The 20,552-nt window shown below is 42.7% G+C and overlaps 1 protein-coding gene across 2 annotated transcripts in view; it reads right to left on the bottom strand.

Moving 5' to 3' along the window:
* Nucleotides 1-207: 207 nt before the first annotated feature.
* Nucleotides 208-20,552, bottom strand: part of ELOVL5 (ELOVL fatty acid elongase 5) — a 60,212-nt gene continuing 39,867 nt past the window's right edge. For both annotated transcript variants that reach the window (XM_063125057.1, XM_063125058.1), the window contains exons 3-8: nt 19,677-19,864; nt 15,913-15,990; nt 9,034-9,205; nt 7,623-7,747; nt 4,777-4,911; nt 208-2,308 (exon numbers count right to left, since the gene is read on the bottom strand). In XM_063125057.1, coding sequence (XP_062981127.1) covers nt 2,177-2,308; nt 4,777-4,911; nt 7,623-7,747; nt 9,034-9,205; nt 15,913-15,990; nt 19,677-19,864 — 830 coding nt within the window. In that variant the 3' untranslated portion in view covers nt 208-2,176. The remainder of the gene's footprint in view (nt 2,309-4,776; nt 4,912-7,622; nt 7,748-9,033; nt 9,206-15,912; nt 15,991-19,676; nt 19,865-20,552) is intronic.

The following is a 20,552-nucleotide window of genomic DNA, read 5'->3' as shown; positions in this document are numbered from 1 at the left end:
AAAACATGGTCAAACTTATATTTATATCAATATCAAATCATAATTAATAATTTTGGGGATATGAACAATAGGATGGCTTGACACAAACGAAGTACATCATGTTAATAGGCTAAAACTCCACCATATTACATAGCATATCTGTTACAGATGCCGGCTTTACAACTGACACTGCAAGTGCAGGTGGGTGGCTGGATGGGGGTGGGTGGGTTACAGTAAACAGTAATTTCAACTAGCATTTCTAAATAAACCATTAACAAGTGAAGAAAATGCAGGTGAGATAAACAGACACTAAGGAAACAGACACTCATCACCAACATATTTCCAAGGGATTTTCACATAACATTGAAAATCTGGCATGGTCTGATTTGCACACTGTGCAAAAACCCCTTTGCTTTAGGCACGTTTTATAGTCAATGGGCTGAATCCAAGGGCTACTTGTGTGAGTGGAAGGAATTTGTGTTTGCATTTGGGCAGATCCTCAATTTCTCAATTTCCTCTAACAGTTGTAAGAGCTACATCCCACATTGTTCATTTTCAAGGATCCTGTATCGACATGACCAGTTTCCAGGGATTCAGTGATCTGGAGCGGGAAGGGGAAGCCCTGTTCTGCCAGTAGAATTCCACTTGTGGTTCTTAGGATCCAACCCAATGTTTGTTATACAAATAGCAACAACAACAAAATGCCAACTTAAGTATAAAAAGTAAAATACTACAATTACCCTGAAATCCACTTTTTAAAGTTTGGTCAAACAATATGGTCAGTTTTGAGAATGTGGAGGCATCACAACTTCTGCAATTTCCAGAAAACTGCTTTGCAGTTAAGTCACAGATACATTTAACTTGGCTTGCCTGGTTTCAACCTGGAGATTTGGCTCTGTGGCTTTAAAACTACCAATGAAGTGGGAGGAGAACCAGCTGTGGCTTCTACCCAGTTCCTTCCTCAGGAGGAAGGCAGCCAAAAGGAACAGGCAAGAGAGACCCCTTCATGGTAGTTTTACAAAGGGCAACCTGGGAATGCCAATTTAAAAGGGTGTCACATGCCCTGGACACCCTATGCATTCTCTAATGCTTAGAGAGTCAAGCACCCATTTCTACATACTGCTTAGGTGCCAATGATCTTTCCATTACTTATGCAAATGAAAACTTAGTCAAATGGGGGGGGGGAGAGAAGCTGCTGCAGACTTGTGAAACTGAAAAGATGCCAAGCATGATCTGACCGACATCTTCTCCACAAGTGCCATCAAGAAAGGAACAGGTCACAGGTAGGAGAATTGCCTTGGGCATGGCTGCCATTTCCAATTTCCCTGTGGCACACAGCAGACATGAGTCATACACATTGCGCCCGACAAACTCATGGAAGGAACCAAACAACTATGAGTGGTTTACTTGTGATCCCCAAATACTGGGTACACAAACACACACTGCATCTGTGATAAATGGTGGACATGAAGCATTTGAGAGTGCCCTGTCTTTTCAGGATGGCCACTTAACCAACATTTTGAAGGTGTAAACCCACAATTTATGTGCATGTGCTCTTTTCAAATAAGGGATGGTATACATTTCAGTTTCATATTTGGGTATCTGTACCAGAGTATAAACTGTCTTGTGAGAAGTCTTTCCCAGAGTGAAATATTTCCATGAATTTGCAAACCAGAATTAAGTTTTGGGCCCTGCTTGTATTTTAATTTAAGGCATGTGCGTTTTAAATGACAGAAAAACAAAATAACTAAACAAATCCATTGTACAAGTTACAATCACATGCATTTATCTACAGTTAAAAAATATGAATTTGGATTACAGTTTTGAACTTGTGAATCATAAATCAGCACCTATCATATTGACTAGTAAGGCAACAGCAGTGTCATTCATATAATATATATATATATATATATATATATATATATATATATATTCATTCTTTCTACCATAATACTCCCTTCCACAGTTTACACTTGGGTCTGTGACCACCCAGTATTATCAACATCATCAACTTTAGCCTATGGATAGTTTCTAGGATGTTTTGCACTGGTTAAGTCCTACATAAATCGACACTATTCTAGGCAGGAATAGTTACAGTAGCTGTCAAAAGTTATCAGTGCACAACACATATTGTGCTTACAATCAGATTATTTTTTTTCGTTGCCCGGAATATCAAAATGGTTTTTCAGTTTGGTCTTCAATCCTTCCTTTGTTTTCTTTGCTTCATATTGTTCTCGAGAGAAGAAAAGCTATTTGTGTACCCGTTCACAGCAGCTGTGGAGCCATTCTGATACTCTTTCCTTCTGCAGGCTGCCTTTTTGTTGTAAGTCTGAAAACACACACACAGGTCAGTGGTGAGTATGTTGGTTTAGGACACAATCCTATGCATGTTTAAACAGGAATAAGTCCTATGACTCAGCATATCTGGCTGAGGGATGCTGGGAGTTGAAACACATATTTCTGTCTAAATATGCTTTTAATGTTATTTGACACACACCTATCTCTTCATATGTTGGCTTAAGGTTAGGAGACATCGACTTAATTCAGCTTGTAATGGCAAACTATCCCATTCTGGTTTGAGATCTTTGTTCGCAAACTACGGTTTGCACAAACCACAGATTCCTAAATCCAGATGAAACAGGAAACTGGCATGTTGCAAACTGTGATCAGAATCATCTCTCTCTTTACGTCACGTCTGGCAAAAGGGGGAGTTCTCAGTCCTCCAAACCATCGTTTGGTAAATTTTCTGAATGGGGCCCAACAGTTTTTAAGAGAGATGTAGGTGGTAAGACAGACATTGACTTATGAATCCTAACTCAAAATAGTTTCAGCACCTTGGATAGATGATTTAGAGTTCTGACTGAAACCCAGAATGGATGCACAGCCCCACCGAAATCAGAGCCACCAGCCTCCACTAATGGAGATAGCATTTTATTGCTGTCATTGCCTGCAGTGCATTATGTTCATTTTTTCTGTCCTGCCATGGACTTTGGACTGAATGATCCTGGAGGCCTCTGTAGCACTTACAGCATTACTTGAGACAAGCTGAAACTTAACTCCTGGCAGCAAGGCAAGCTTTGCCACTGCTGCATAGGTGTAAAACCAAACACACACCTATTGGACAGCGCACATGCCGAAAATAACACCACCGCCTCTCCTAAAATGCCAGAAACTGTTTCATTTTTTTTTTCTGAATATTATGTTTTTAAATGTAAGTACGTATAGTCAGCAGATTCCCAGCCTAATCCTAGAGATATTTACTCATAAATAACACACCCTGGGCCTAACAGGCCTTGCTCACAAGTAGATGTGTGCAGGGTTGCAGCCTCAGCAGAGTTCCACCCTTCAGGAGAACAGGATTTTTAAAATAAATAAATAAATAAATTGCAGTTTATTATTCACCATAATAATAAACTGTAGGAAGATACAGGAAGTGACTGTAATTAAGAATTTGAAAAATGCCTTCTTCCCCATCTTCCCCCCTTGCATCCCACACTCATTAATTTTATACCACTTCAAGTTTGGGGATAAGCACCACATTAGCACCTAGTGTGGAGGAGGATGCTGTTTCCATTTGCTCTTAGAAATGTTTGTTTTATATGCTGAAAGAAATGAACCATGAAAGGAAACAGCACCTAATTTGTGAACTAGCTGCTGCCCCACTCCTAAAGTGTTCTCTGCTGCTGACACGCACGTGCATCCTCTCCATCATGAGAATGATGGGAGTTGTAGTCCAATACATCTGGAAGGCACCAGGTTAGGCAAGGCTGCTGCTATAAAGCAACTCTAGCAACTAGGTATAGCTACTCCTCTCCAGTAATCGGGGGATATTATGGTGCTTGAATGCAAGTCATTTCATGCGGGATGCAACAGGTCTAAAATATTCAGTACCTTCATAATGACATACATTGCATTAGCCCATGACTTTATATCACAGAAACTTAAGTACCATTGAAATCAACAAACAAGCTCTTTGTTACTGGCCTAAGCCAATGGGAGTTAAGGGCAATTCGCATTCTCTGGCCTTGGGCCTCTGCGTTGTGACTACTAGGCAGAATACAATTCCTTGTTAGAAAGTCCTATTTCATTTGTTCAATGTCTATATCCCCTCCATTTTTAAAATGTGAAATTTAATAACTTTCTGGATCAAGCAATTTTTTTAAAAAATAAATAAATAAAAGTACTAGAAGACAGCTGAACTTTGGCTTGTAAACATACAATACTACTGGTGGGAAAACTAAAGCTCTGGCTTAATGGGACAGGGCGAAACACCTCTCCCCATGCACAAATTAAGGGTGTCAAATTGAAAAGGGAGTTTGCAGTCTCTCTGAAGGAGCAGGTGCACTCTGTGCACCTGCTCCTTCAGAGAGACTGCAAACTCCCTTTTCAATTTGACACCCTTAATTTGTGCATGGGGAGAGGTGTTTCGCCCTGTCCCATTAAGCCAGAGCTTTAGTTTTATTTGCTGAGAGTTACTTTAGGAGCTTCACATGTACATCTGCAGTTATTTCCTCCTTGATCCAATTCTGCTGCAATTCACCGTATTAAAGCACACTCTGAGAAATTCCTCCACATCTGTTATAGAGAAGACTAACCTCCCTGAATTGCACAATGTAGTGAAAAAGAAGCAAAATAATTGTAAAACTGATGTGGCGGCAGTGGTGAGGAAAAGCAAGTAAGCGAGCCCTGTGATTGGATCCACTTTCTAGAAGTGCACTCCGATATATGAACTTCCCAGCAGTATTTTTTAAAGATCGGTGCTTACAAAAACAAAAACAAACAGCTAACTCAACTTACCTGAATATAGAAATTTGTGAAAAGGATAATTAAGGAGATCATGTAGCCTATCTGGAAGTATAACCACCCCATAGGAAATTTACAAGGCCAAACAGCCCCGCAGCTTGTCTGGAAGATTGTAAGGACAAACTGAATCTGTAAAGTAAAGGGGGGAAAATACGTTAACTGAGAAAACAGAACAACAATAAGGGAGAATATTCAAGCCATTTCCTATGTCAGGGTTGAGCAACTTGTGGCCCTCCAGATGTTTTAGCCCACAGCTCCCATCAGCCCTAGCCAGCATACACAATGGTGAGGGATCATGGGAGTTGTAGGCCAAAACACCTGGAGGGTGCCCACTTCTGTCTTATGTAGTAGCATGGCTAGGCATGAATGCAAACCCTGTTAATTGCCTTTTGTACTCGCTGTTACAGAGATAGGTGATTGTGCCCATTTTAAGATGTTCATCAGGGCTACCCTGTCACTCTCAAAATGGGAGATGGGGTGATACTGCTTTCCCTGGACAAGTCCAGCCCATTAGAAGGTGGACACTAATCCGTTTGAAGTCATGCATTCACAACTAACATAGCAAAAGTATGAGAGATTATGAAAAAAGAAAAATGAGCAGAGACAACCTAGCCATACAATTGCTGCTTTAAAACATCCCACGTGGCAGCTCTAACTACACAAGGAGACATTTCCTATTGGACTGAGACAAATAGTGAGCAGAGTTGACACCTTCCCCATGGCTAGAGAAGCATGGCAATGCTTGACCACAGGTGACTGGTTGTCCACATGAGAGGTCTGAAGGCAGTGACTGTGCACGTGGTCCTCCATTTCGATCATATGTATGTGTTACGGAGATTCTCACCTTGAGATTGAAGTAGTCTTTACAGAAATGAGTGTCCCCTTTAGATCTAGCAAGACTGCTTTAGTCTTGCAGGAGTTAATTACTCCCACCTCTCAGTCCCCTTACAATTCCTACAGACCACCAGTATCTTTTTTAACAACATGAAGTGTGCTTATGCAGGATTTCTGAAGAGTTGGGTGAAACTCATCAGCGCCCAGATTTAGGAGTCTCATTTGGATTGGACCAATGTCTAGCACTCTTTGCAAGAGTGCCAGCCATCAGCAGGCACTACATAATCCAGCACACAATCATGAACTATGTTGTGGCCACGCTTGTTAGTGAGACAATGTCTCACTAATAGATCTATCCATCCAGGTGCCCTGTGGAGTTGGGGCATATTAGGCATTAAGATGAAAATAGCGAGCACGAGTATCCCCATCACTACAACTCTGTTGGTAGAAGCTGTGACGATGGAACTTCTGCCTCTTCCAACAGTCTTCAAAGGACAGAGGTCCTGTCCCTTTTGAGTTTGGTCCACCTCTCTAAAAAGTTCAGATACTGCTTTGAAGCCTTTATTCCCTTTTGGAATACAGTCCCCTCATATTATAACAGGTTGACCAAACACTGCTCTCATTTACATAGCAAGTTTCATGTGCCAGTTGTCCAAAACCTTTCAACAGAGCAAGCCTCCAAGAAAGGCACTTATTTCCACTTTATAGATATGGAACGAAGGCACTTGGACTAAAGCAAGGGTGCTTAACCTCTGGCCCAGAGGGTGAACATCGTCCACCTGGGGTCCCAATTCAACCCTCTGGGTTTCTTCAGATGACCAGCTCCTTCCCCTGGCCCCATTCCCGAACCGATGGTTTGATGGTTTTCCTGGCTTTTACAGAGCTTTTCCCCATTCTAAAACGTTGAAACATCTCTGAAGTCTTAGTTAATGGCAGTAAACTTTAAGCTACAACCTGCTGGAATTCTGTCCCTGTCCCTTTCGCCCCCCCCCCCCACAATTACAATATGGCCCCCGAGAGCCTCTCCAAAGCTGAATTTGGTCCTCAGGCTGAAAAAGGTTCAACACCTTTGAGATAAAGGGACTGAGAGGAAGTCAGGCCCTATCAAATGTAGTTTGCCCTCATCAAGAGCCATATATGTGCTGCACTATGCAAAATGGAGCTCCTGGGTGGACACGTTTTTCCATTCATTTGAGTGGATGGGACATGGAATGAGCAGGGAGCTCAGAGGGCATATTGGAGCCCTGGTACCTAGCGATGGGGCAAAAATCTGCCTGGGCCCATGAGGGCAGTGGATGCCCCTGTTTCTGCCCCTCCCGGGCCCCGACAGACATGCCCAGCCGATTTTAGGCCCGGTGCCAGTTGTACTACAAAGGGGAGCAATTCCAGGTGGAATTCACTTCTGCCCTGACCTACACACAGTCTCTGTCCTTTCCCCCACTGCGTTAATGGCGGGCAGCTGCTATTAACATGGGTGTGTGTGAATGCGACTTCGCCAGCCTTGGGGAAATCGCATTTCTCCCCCTCCCTGCCGATGGGGGACTTAAAGGCCCTATTAAGATGGGGGTGGGATGAGAAATGTGATTTCCCCAAGGCTATCGCCATTATTTCCCCAGCCTTGAGGAAATCGTGGCCTTAAACGCCCTCTTGGATTAAGAAGGCTTTTAAGGCCATGATTGGTGCCAGGTGGAGGCAAAGCACACTTTCTGCAGCCTCTGGAAAGTGCAGAATTCCCACAGCATTGCCAAGAGCTCAGCTTTGCTGGCTCCCAGAACAGGGCCGGCTGAGCAGTGCTTGGCGAACTCGCTGGGTGGGCACCCCATGAGTTCTTCATTCCTTATCTGTACCTGTTAAGGACTGCATTACTAGCCAGAAGACATTCTCTGCTAGCATAAGGATTCTAGTTATCACTGCTGGTCATCCAATAACCTGCCTGCAAAGGAGAGCATTTGATCTTTCCACGCAGCAGTTAAAAGAAAAGCTACCATAAGCACGTGACCACTTACCAGCTGTCCCTGAGTGATATACTTCTTCCACCAGAGGTAAGGACGCATGGATGGAACAGCGGATAATCCATAGTAGGAATACATGAGGACATGAATAAAGCTGTTAAGGGTGGCACCAAAATAGGCTACAAGCGGTAAGAGGAGAGACTGTTTTAATATCCTTCATAACAACATGCATTACAGAGGAAAAAAATGTTTTTTTAAAAAAAATATATGCTCTAAATAAATTGTAAAACTGATCCTGCAGAACTTTTAAAACTCAACACACTGGCATAAAAACAAATGTAAAAAATGAGAAACATCACAGAATGGCTGCCTAAGGTCACATCTGCCATGCAAATTGGGTTTAACTGCTTTAATTGTCATGTGTTTTCCCCCAAGGCTGGCTTGGATTGTGTTTTTCAGAGGGTGCTACAATCTGTAATAGCTCCCCAGCTCCCTCACAGGCCCTGATCCAACTGCATGCAGCAACATGCATTCTGCCTGACGCCTGGCTAGGGTTGTTCATTCCCATCCACATAGCAATGAAGAGGGAAATGTGCTTCCCTATCCACAATGCAGAGTACGAACAGAAGGCACATCTAGTGCTTCGCATCTGAGTGAACATCGCAAGGCAAGTTGACATCCACATGTGCGTCTGCATGGGCCCTGCGCGCGCAGCTCCTGATGCAGCAAGAGTACCTAAGGGCACAAACTGCTGCCTTCTTCTCTCCCTTTTGCTGGACTGGTGCAAACAGTTACTGTTACTTCATGCCAGTTCTGATATTCCTGATACCACTGATGTGGAGACTGGGCCAGATTGCATTTACATAACAAGCAGCCTGCAAGTGTGGTGTAACACTCATGTAGAGCCACTGACACATGGAAGAGCTTTCTGGCAGCCTCCATGTGGTGTCCTTTAGCAAATCACTCTGATGCCTATTTTCAGTTGTAGTTAACAACAGCAGCAAGGTTTCAGGGGACAAATTTTTGACAAGATTAAAGCCGCATCAGTCATGTTCCATTGGGCAGAATTTTTTACCTAAGCCATGGGTTATTTGCCACCTGCATAATGAAGAAATTAAAGGACATCCTCAGGACCAGAGGCTTGATGGACACGAGGACAATGATTTGACTTCAAGATACTAGAAATGTTGCACAGAAAGTCGGGGGCTTATTAAGAAAATCCCGACAGTTAGATAAGGGTGAAGGAGCTTCCAAGAACAAAATCAAAGCAGATATGCAGAACTGATAACAGATTTCATAATATTGCCATTATAAACCTCTGCCAAATCAGCACAAAGTACCTTCCGACCACAGTTAGTGCTTTCATGAGCAGTAAATTTATATGTGTACATGTACACATCGCTCTTAAAAAGGAACAGGCCCTTCAGGAAATGCATACAACAGTCTCCCCACCAGGAATACTTACAATGGCCACAAGGCACCCAGTTCATAACAAACCACCAGATGTTCAACATAGTTGCATGGTGGTAGACATGAAGAACGGTGATCTGGTGGTTGTTTTTTCGTAATATAAAGAAGAAAGTATCCATGAATTCAATGAGCTTTGAGAAGTAATACCACCACAGGACACGTACGATCTAAGAAGAGGAAAAAAATAGTTCAGATGTTTGCTCCACAAAGACCTATGAACTAAGAGTTCCAAGGCAAAATTCACTGACTCAAAGGCCAACATCACCCTCTCAAGTTCCTAGTGATATAATGTCTGGCAGAGACTGGTGCTTCCATGTATTTGTTTATATATTTAAAATTGTTTTTAGACTGCCTCTGAGGGTAAAAACCTTCTCAAAAACAGACAGAAGCAATGAACCCTGCAAATGTGTTGAGAGATCATCAAGCTGAGCAACCTGCCCCCCCCCACCCGGGTCAAACAGAGACTTGCTCAAGACAATGGCCTGTAGCTGAGATAGGAATCCACAGTGCCGACCCAAGACATTTTGCTGCCTGATGTCACCCTAGTGGCATTTCTCTCACCCCACCCGCCTAGACACATAGTTAAGACCAACACCTTAGATAACTTGCCTCAATATTCAGACCCAGAACCCTGCCTTCATCTACCACCCCACTGCCATGGTGCCAACTAAGAGGTCGCTTTACCCTGCTGCAAGGCAGGGCCAGCCTTCTAAACCCAGACCCGACATCCACTGGACCAGATTGGATCTCCCAGTAACACATCGGTTGTGTTGGGCCACAATACAGAGTACCGTGTAACTAGCTCCACATTGCCACTTGGACCTAGGTGTTGAGTTTTTCCAACTAGAAACTATTGCTGTTATTTTTACCACCACATATTTATTTATTTATTATCTGCAACTCTCATTGGATCGAGGCGGGCAACAACATTAACACAACAATACAACATAAATCAAAGGCATAAAACTAATTAAAAGAGCATATTAAACCAATACAATATTAAAGTAACCACCAGGGCATCATGATAATGGCTGTATCTCAGTGGCAAGAGCACACACTTTGCCTGCAGAAGGTCCCAAGGTCAGTCCCCAGCATCTTCAGGTGGGGCTCAGAAAAAGACTCCTGCCTGAAACCCTGGAGAGCTGCTGCCAGTCAATCTAAACAATACTGAGACAAGATGGACCAATGGTCTGAGTCAGTATCAGACAGCTTCTTACATTCCTTAACTCAGGGGAATTTCAAAACCAGTTTGCAATGAGAGAAAGAGAAAGCTGTCTGAAGAAACATCAGGCGCCTCACTGGGCGGACACAAGGCCTTGGGCATGCCTGAAGTTGCTATATGGATTGCAGCCATAAATCTGAAGCTTTGACTAAGCAAAAGATGCAATAATTTATACGCCTATTAAAGTGTACCTCAGGTGCAGTGACACACACAAGGGAGGTGGTTTAATCTACATACTGCTGCTGTGATCTCTAAAGAACAATCTGAGCAAACAGAAGATAGTGCTACTGTATTCCCTAAAAGGAAATTGCTTTCTCCAGGCTACAGAGAATGAGGGCTCAGAGGATTGTTGATGTGGAAGAAGAGAAACATTTCTGCAGCAAGCTATATAGGCAACCATAATGTGAAATTACCAAATATTCTGATTCCACAAACATGCCGAAAATTGCATTAAGGTTATGTTACAGTTCATGGAACAGTTTGGAAACAAAATTGGAATTAGGGAGGTGAGTAGATAGAACGCCTAAATACAATACGATGGATATTGGATTTGAAAAACAGGAATGAGGGAGAAGGCCTTTTTCAGTAGCCCCATGTCTTTGGAATGTACTACTAACTGAAGTCCATCAAGCCCCATCACTACAGGCCTATAGGAAAGTCCTCAAGATAATTTTTTGCCTCAGTCTTCTCCTGAGTTGGTTTTTTTTTTTTTTTTAAATGGGACTGCTAATGGTTTTGGCCGCATTTTGGGGGGTGGGGGTTGCTGGGTGGTTTTTTTTATCAATACTGATGTTTATTATTGTATTGTTGTAATCTTAAGGATAACATGGAGAGGAAGAGGATTATGTACGCCGCCTTGGTTTCCTTGAAGGAAAAAAGGCAGGATATAAATGCATAAATAAATAAATAAATAATAAATAAATAATCTTATGAGCTGCCTTAAGAGGGGTTTGTACCCCAAAAGACAGTCTGAAAATATTTCAGATAAAAATAAAAATAAAAAGGCTTCTGCTTGTCATTAAACCCCCTCTACATTTCCTAGGAGGTAACTTGTAAAAATGAGATACCCCCGCTTGTATGATGCCCTGAGCACCTTGAAAGAAAGGCAGGATGCAAAGGCCCCGGTTAAATGCCATTATCTCAGTCTGATTATCTCGATTTTATATCCGAGTTTGACAATAGCCTTTTAGCCACTGTTTTGACGAAACAGGATCGTGTGGTTTAAGAAATTACACATTGTCACTGAAGCCAGGAACCCAAGAGGAAGGGTGAAAGAGCAGGGAAACAGCTTTATCTGACCAAGAATATCATATCAGAATCAGGCCAAAGTTTCACTGCCATGATGACGGACTGTGCTCACGGGCAGCAGGTTGCACATCTAACTCCCACTTGGGGGTTGTTGTGTTGTATGAACCTGGTGAGTGTGGGCTGTGCAAGGCTTAAATAAATCTTTAAACAGACCATGGGTTAAGTGGTAGTTGTTTAACCCTCTTTTACTCACACTTGCTGGGTTTGCCCAACACAAACCCTCAGTGGAGTTTGCTTATTCAAAATGGCGGCCATACACACCAAAACCTCAGTGTGGGTTAAATAACCTACGATGGGGTGTCATGCAAACACTCCCAATGGCATAGTTACTTTTTATTAAATTAGAGATGGAGCTCTTACTGCTATTTCAAAAGGATAGGCCTTTGTAGATTGAGCTGTGTCCAAACAGAAACATTCCGACAAACACATGGTATAGCCCTGCTGGCACTGTAACACTCTAGATTGCAGTTAGGAAATTGCATGTCCAAATATTGCACATACAACACCCTGTATCTAAGTTCTTACCTAGGCCTTTTCTGACGCTATTTTATATATGCATGTAGAGTTTATAAAATATTCAGACAGATATGGCATAGCCTTGATGGTACTGTACTACATAATTCTCCTGAATGTGTTGTCACCCTAACACAACTAAGGAAGGCTTTACAATCCCAGATACCAAGGACAAACTAAGGGCCTTCACTCCTCTAGTCCTACGTTCACTTATTTCTTTTTGGGTATAAAATGTTGCTACTGTCTTTTGATCCAATTTTATCATATTAAATAAGGAGTTGTACACCATGTCTGTCTCATGGAAGCTTCTGTAGGGATATAAAATACCCAATTCCCTGTCACTGGTTATTAATGTTCTTCCATTTAAACTGTCACATGCAAATGTCATTAAGTGTTTCATTGGAAGTGTTTAAGGCAACAAAACAAAAGAACTGAAAATGAGGGGAATTAAGCGATTACAATTCTTATTCTTTCATATGGCTATAATGACTGGCATTATGTTCCCAGGGGAGACAGATTAAAAATAGTTCCATGCTTTAAACTACAGCTAGAATTTATAACTGTTTTATAAGAGGATTTTGGTTGTTAGACACTTGACATCATTCTTGGATATTCAGGCACACTACTGTCACATCTTAACATTGCCCACACTAAGCTTTCTGCACCCGCTAGGAAAGAATAAACAAAAGGCTTTCCCATCTTCCCTTTCTTGTTCTGGTAAGTGCAGTGTGGAGTATCAGTTAGTGCTGGACTAAGACCAGGGAGTTCTGGGTTCAAAACCCCACTAAGCCATGAAGATCTTTGGGTGATCATGGGGCAGTCACTATCTCTCCACCTAACCTACCTCACAGGGTTGTTGTGATGATAAAATGGGGGGCGGGGCAGCGGGAGAACCATGTGTAGCACCCTGTGCTTCTTGGAGAAAGGCTTCATAAAAGAGAAACAAGTAAGAGATCCTGCACAGAATTACGCTCCTAGCAACAGTCCAAAAATACGAAGCACACTCCTAAATAGATGTGTATTAGAGGTTTGCCTGTATACAAGGTTGTGTTTCAAGCAACTGTCTCCTAGGCTTCTGTTCAGTTCATGCGCGAAAGCAAACCAAGTCCCAATAGTTCCCATGATCTGTTGGAGAGCAACTGCTCTGCTCCAACCTGCCATTTGACAATGCTACAAGTAGGCGTGTCACCCACCACACACACCCCTGCGGCTGGAAACACCCAGTTACAGGGATTGGATCTATTGCAAGGGGAACTGTAACATTAAGACAGGAGAGTGGGAGAGGCTGGACGGAAAGAATTTCCACTTGCATGTCCATTCAGGCAACCAACCCCGCTTGTGTTGGGTGTGGCTGCCTGGTTGGATTCTTTATCAATGCTACCTAAGACAAAGCCATTTGACAGATCTCGCTATGGGGAGAGGTGAGGGAAGGTCTTAACACAGAGAGCTGTGTTGTCTCTTAATGGGGAAAAAAATCCCTATAACCTACAGAAGGGTAATATCTTTACTGGACCGATCAAAGGGTCACGACATTGTGAGCAAGCTTTCAAGCCCAGACTGGTGAGGAGTTGTTGTTTTTTATATATATTTTTAATTGTTATTTCCAAACATAAAAAAACAAACAAGTAAAGAAACATCGCAAAAACAACACATATACATTTAAAATGGGCTTCTGATTTTCTCCACTGCAAAAATAGGTAACAATATGTCCTCTTACTCTTTAATCACAAAAAACAAAAAATTCCCCTCTTTTTGATATTTTAAACTTTTCTTCTTATTCGTTGAATCAATAATCAACAGATAAACAAATCTTTTTTTCTAGATCCCACAAAAAGTCTGTAAGAGGTTTCCAATCGGTTGTAAACCTAGATGTCGACTTTTCTTTAATTATTGACGCAAGTTTCGCCATCTCCACCAACTCCAACATCTAGGTTGTGAAGAACTCGAAAACTTGCTCACTATTTTGTGACATTTTTGCTGGGCCTAATAAAGGAACTGCCCTACTTGGTCTTAACTAGGCAAATTCCCATTGCTCGTCCTGAGCAGCAGAAAACATACAGTCTGCGGCCTTCTCCTGCTGCCAGTGAAAGTGTTTGCCACGGTAGATTTCCCAGATGCATTTGGCTGGCCGCTGTTGGAAACAGGGATACTGGAGTCGATGAACGGTTGGTGTGATTCAACAGGGCCTTTCTCCTTCTCCTTATGCCAACTGCCTCCTCCAGTGGTAGGAGGCAAGTGCCTGGACAGATCCTCAGCAAGGAAGATTAGGCTGAGAGATAATGACTGGCCAAATATATTTAGCCACTTTAGCTTGGCTCTATTCTCAGGACATATCTGAACCAGAGCTGTCATTCATGGCTTGGGATTGGGATGGAGGTGGGTGTGTGGCCCTGGCTCTTCTAGCGCTCAGTAGCCTTTAATGCTAGAAACTGAAAGCAGCTGAAAGAAGGGAACATAACATTGGGCAACAGATTCCTGAGTAATTATTGGCAAAGCCCTAAACCAATGCAGCAATTAGGTGCAAGTATTGCAGGCTCCATCTCCTGGTAATAAGTTAAAAATAAGCTTTACAAAAGAATGGATGTGCACCTTGGCCTTAAAAATTTGTTGTTGTTTTAAAAGGCAGCAAAATCGCTCATGACGCCTGTTGAATCTACCAAAGTGAAGTTTTATTCCAGCCAAATCTTTTCTTCAGTACAAGTAAGCCTAATATTGCAAGACTCACAAGAATCATATGCATCCTAAATAGATGTACTTATCACAATTAGGAATTTCAGAGGCCAAATCTACACTAGCCGTTTATTCTGGAATAGTATTGTGGTCGTCCCTATCAGGCCATATGACGTTCACCTACTCCCGCGGTGATCTAGGGACAGCCCTTCAGTTATTCAGGAATATCGCTAACTGCTTTTGCCACGGTTTTTCCGGCTCTCTCGCTATGATCCCAAAGTCCGCAGCTGCTGTGCCCCCACTTCCCCAAGCTGTTGCTGTTCATTGCGAGCTCCCGGCTCGGTGAACAGCCAACCCGTTGTCAGGGGGGGCGCATCCAGCGGTTTCGGATGTGTGCGGATGGGATTTTCGGCAGAGATTTTGATTGGCTAGTGGCATGTTTTGGCACGGACTGTATTTTTTAACACAACCATATCGATACACAGGGATGCATCCTCAACACAGTACCCATCCACCCACCCACCCCAACGTTTCTGTGTATTTGTGCTGTTGTGTGTCTCAGAGGAGAGGTTTAAAAACAAAAACAAAAAAAACACAGTTCCCCATAGCCATCTGTCCAGTCCTGCCCACTTCTCCCGATACACCTTCGGAAGCGCCATCACAGGGCAACGTCTCTCCTTTACTCCCGAGAAACTTCCCTTGCGTTTGCCCTGTGAGGGACGATTTCGGAAGCTGAAAATCCCCCATCATCCTTCCCCGCTCTCGAAAGGGCTCTAAGGTGCAGTTGAGCCCAAAGAAATCTGTTGAAAATATTCAAAAGCCACAGTAGGTTGCACTTCTTACAAGAGTCCTTGGTAGCTTAAGCAATTACAATTGTATCCACAATTTGAAAACTTCTCCCTTTTATGTACAGATGTGCCTTGATTTAGAAATATTGCACTAGCTTTGCCCAAATAAAGTTAACATCTGCTTTCTCCTTCAAGGCACCTATCAAGCACTGCAAATTACAGCATGCCTTTTCTCCAACTATAGGAATAATACAGAAGAGTACCTGTCTTTCCCAAATATCCATGCACTGCTCACACATGTGCGAACTGTACTGACCTTCACTCTCAATGCAAGAGGCAAAGCAAAACAGCAGAGTCAGCTTTATAACGTTACCTTCAGATCAGCTTCACCTCCACTGTGCGTATCCTGACAGAAGAAATTGTATCCTCCTTCCCATACTCCCGTCACCAGCTAAGGAAAAAAGAATAGTCATTGGTGTCAACAACATGATGATACATTTTAATGCTACATGTGAAAACTTAAAACGCTCTATGATTACAAGAAATGAAAGAACTACGGTCATACCCATGAGACCGTAGGGCACAGGTGAAGATCTTCTGTATATTAAGGACTGCATTCTAGTAGGACGATCTCTTAGGGCTGAAGCTAGCAGTGGGTGGGTCCACCCACTTCTCTACCCACCCCTCAGCAGTGCTCACAGGGGTAGGGAGTGACAGATTGCTTGCAGAGGGCTTTTACATTTAGAACGAGAGCCACAAGTTGCCCTCTCCTGTCTTAGGTTAAAGCACCCAAAAGCAATTTTATCAGAGGCTAGAGAAAACCAAAGACAGCTGTACATTGGCCATAAGAAAAATGCCAAAATCCATATAGTGCAATGCCTTTATTTAGACCAGCTGAAAGAACACAAAAGATGGGCAAGCTTTTAAGATCTCCAGATCTCTTCACCAGGCAAAATGTTACAAGAAACATGTTGCGTGGCAAGGTGATGGTGCAGTAGTTTTCAAGAAAGTTGAACTAAGAGAAGGATAGCTTCCCATAGTGTGTACACATTCCCCTCCCCCCGCCCGATCAACAAACGCCTGTGATCAGGCAGGTTTGGGAGAATTCCAAACTACAAAAGCCTACAATACCTGCTTTACCAGAGGCAAACATGGGATAGGTATATACCACATTAAAAATTGGAATTATACAATCTTTCCCTAACCTACTTTAGTAGCAGCTTCAGGGTGGGAATGAAGTCTATATTCTGAAACACTTCTTGTTTTACACTTTCCGTTAATCTTTTATTTTACGTCTCCCTGCACCACAAGGAGCTTTCTTACACACACACACACACACACACACACACACACACACACTATATACACATATATATACATATATATATATATATATATATATATATATATATATATATATATAAGACTTGGTTAATCTGTATTAATTAGATTACTAATTAATCTGTATTAATTAATCTGTAGATAATTACAGCAACAACAAAAGTTAATTCTAGGCAGGAGTCCGCTCCTTAGAATGTAGATACGGTGGCTGCATTTGGACAATCGGTGGGGGAAGAAGCCATCGTGGCTGCTCTGCCCTCCCCTGTGACCATCATTTGCATTATGCCCTGTGCTGTAGTGGGGGTTGGTGTGTCATCTAACCTCAGCGCATGGTGGAGGGGCTCATACCCACCCTATAATCTCTACTGCATGCCATGGGTTGCAGGGTGGGTACGATCCCCCAACCACGCTTTGGGTTCACACAACACAACAAACCGTGCTGTAGCATGCGGAGGGGCGAAAGGAGCATGATGGCTTCTTCCCCGCTGCGATCTTCCGAACCTAGTTGGTGGTTTATTTTTCTTCCCTGCTGTTCAGCATCTTCGTTTAATACAGCTTCCATGGTCCAAGACAATAGTTTTTTTAAAATAAAACAATATATCAAAAGAACTAGCTACAATATTTGTGGTGCATCTGTTATGTAGTTAACTGGCTTCCATTGATTGGCCTACATGCACGACACTTATTTTCCATGGGCTTGCTTCAACTGCATGAAGTCAGAAACAACCCCTCTTCAACCTACAATATGAGGTATAAGGGTCAGACTGCTCGACTAGGGCTGGGAAAGCCCGCATTCAAACCCCACCTCAGCCATGAAGCTCATTGGGTGACCTGAGACCAGTCACTCTCAATCAGGCTAGCCCCACAGCACAGAGTTGCTGTGTCCCCTCTCATTTTATTGCCACATGTATGCTATCCTAATCTCTTTGGAGGAAGAGTGAAGTTGCAGCGCAGCCTGGCTGGGGAATGCTGGGATTTGCAGCCGAACACAGTTAGAGGGCACTAGGTTAGAGAAGGCTGGTATAGCGTAATAAGCAGCTGTCTTTTGGCATGAGTCTTTGTTCCAGATCAGTGTAGTAGTATTATTACTATCTTGCTTCCAGTAACAAATAAGAACATGCATTTTGCAGGAAAGCGGAGACAAAACCTTGATTTCCTCTCTCAATGCTACCAAAGTGTGCATAACGTTAAACTGCACAACTTCTGCTATAAAACTTTCCTTGGGAAATACTTACCATATAGGGACACAACTAGAATTATATACTTTGTTTACATTTTGCATGTTCTTAGCAACATTCACTATAACGCTGCCCTCTGTTTCAAACTTTCAACTGTGCAACTCCTTTCAGGTTTGACATGACAAAGAGACCCAGGCACACATGGAAACGAAGGCTTGGCCATTAATTGTTCCCCACAGTATTAGCCACAAGCTCTGTGGCAACAGCTTGGCCTTTTGTTTTCAAACTTTCTACAGGTAATGGAGAATTGTGTGCACACCATTTAGACAAAAGCCAGATTTCCCCATCGTTTCCAGAAGGCGAAGAATCGCTTATCACTGGGGTTGTTAAGCATTCTACTACATTGTCTGTTGAGCCTTGACCACTGAATAGGGTGACCATATGAAAAGGAGGACAGGGCTCCTGTATCTTTAACAGTTGTACTGAAAAGGACATTTTCAGCAGGTGTCATTTGTATATATGGAGAACCTGGTGAAATTTCCTCTTCATCACAATAGTTAAAGCTGCAGGTGCCCTGCCCTCTTTTAAATCTGGTCTTTCTAGTATAGCTCGTGCACTTTAACCATTGTGATGAAGAGGGAATTTCACCAGGTTCTATATATATACAAATGACACCTGCTGAAATTCCCTTTTCTATGCAACTGTTAAAGATACAGGAGCCCTGTCCTCTTTTTCATATGGTCACCCTACTACTGAATCAAGTAACAAACACCACTGCGGAGCCCCAAACTGATTCACTTGGGAGTAGGTGAGCTTTAACTTTTTGGCCCCCTGCACACTTACACCTGCAATTTTCAGAAGGGAAAGACCCTTCCGTTCATGGCAATGGTACCATGCTAGGCCCAAAATGAGACTGTACTGTGCTAGGCCCGGCAACAGCCTCCCTGGTGTGCTAAAATGTCACAAGTAGAAATTGAAGGAGGAGAAGCAGGTACCAGATTATTTATGATTACTATTTATTAATTATTAGCATCAATTATCATTTAATACTCAATTAAAAATGTACCATTTTAAAATATGGACTTTGAATTTTATGATGGTTAGCAAAATACAGTACTGGATTGAGTTCTTTGTTCACCCAGAAATTTCCCGGCCATTAAGAGAAAACTTAAAAAAAAAAAAAAACAGGGAGAAATGATCAGTGACAACGAACACATCTACTGTGTAAGTACTGGCGCCAAACTATTTGACCTGATAAACATACCGCACATGCCATTATCTCACTTGAACACCTACTCTGGCACAGCAAATATGTCCAAGTGGGAAAGTAAGCACAGGCCAATCATCTCTGAACTAATAAACGGCTCCTATCATATCTGGACATGTATTAGATAATGGCCCAAGCAATATGAAGTTTTAAGTAGGTCATACTTCTGAGAGAAGTCCTACTTTGTTGTGGATTTTGCAGGGTGGGGTTGCTCTTTAAAATGTTAACATCGAAATCCAACTGGTTTCTCACTGCTGACAGAAGGCTTCTGTCAATGGAATGGGAAGGGGTGTTGGAAAAGTGAGAATTGCTGAAAATCAGGCTTACATACAAGTGCGAAACCTTTCTTACCTCATAAAACATATAGAGAGACAGCAATGTAAGTCCAAGGTTATAGACCACTAGAATACCCCTGCATGAGAATGGTGGTCTATTCTGCATATACTTTGGTCCCAACCATACAATTAATAAGTATAAGCCAGAGAAGAGGAAGGTAGGTGTGTAGTTAGTCAGGAGAAGCCATCCTTTTACTCTGGGATCTGAAAAAGAATACAAATTTTATTTAATATAATGCAATGCAATGACAAGTTTACAGTTTAGATGTACACTGCCCTTCTGGCCTGCTAGTGAAGGCCATAAGGGCCGTGTGCGGAAGCACTTGTTCCCAAGCATCTGGCCACCTTCAGTGACAATATCCCAGAATAAAGGGTTGCCCCTCCCCACTCTTGTGCTAGGTTCCCCCCCCCACTCTTTAGAAAGGCTTTAAAAACAGACTCTGAAGGAATAATAGGTTGCAAATACATTCAGAAAGGCCAACTGTTTTGAGTTACGCAATCACCCTACACATGTAGTGGGATTTTATTTAATTGTACTGTTGCTAAGGGAAGTACTAGTAATTATGTTCCCTTTACAAAATGTGATTCCCCAAAGGAGCATTTGATATACTAGTCCTCATATTTATCTCTCAAATCTTGATTCCAGGAGCTTTTATTCCACGTTACGTTCCAGCGAAAACGTAAGTAAAAAAGAATAAGCCCCAACCCCACTCTACCCCCGATGGCCCTGGACTCTACCCGTCCTGGCTCCTTTCCTCAGATGACCCCTGCTACTCAAGGGGAAGAGGGAAGAAGCTGGGACAGCCAGCCACACCACCCATGGTCCTCGGGATCATCCCTGGACCATGGGAAAAGCTGCGAAGAAAGGGTATGGCGATATCCCAGGGAAATG

Source organism: Elgaria multicarinata, chromosome 4, assembly GCF_023053635.1.
Source record: "Elgaria multicarinata webbii isolate HBS135686 ecotype San Diego chromosome 4, rElgMul1.1.pri, whole genome shotgun sequence".
Taxonomy (NCBI): domain Eukaryota; kingdom Metazoa; phylum Chordata; class Lepidosauria; order Squamata; family Anguidae; genus Elgaria; species Elgaria multicarinata.
The sequence above is the reverse complement of the archived record's forward strand: the minus strand, read 5'-3'. Positions and strand labels throughout refer to the sequence as shown.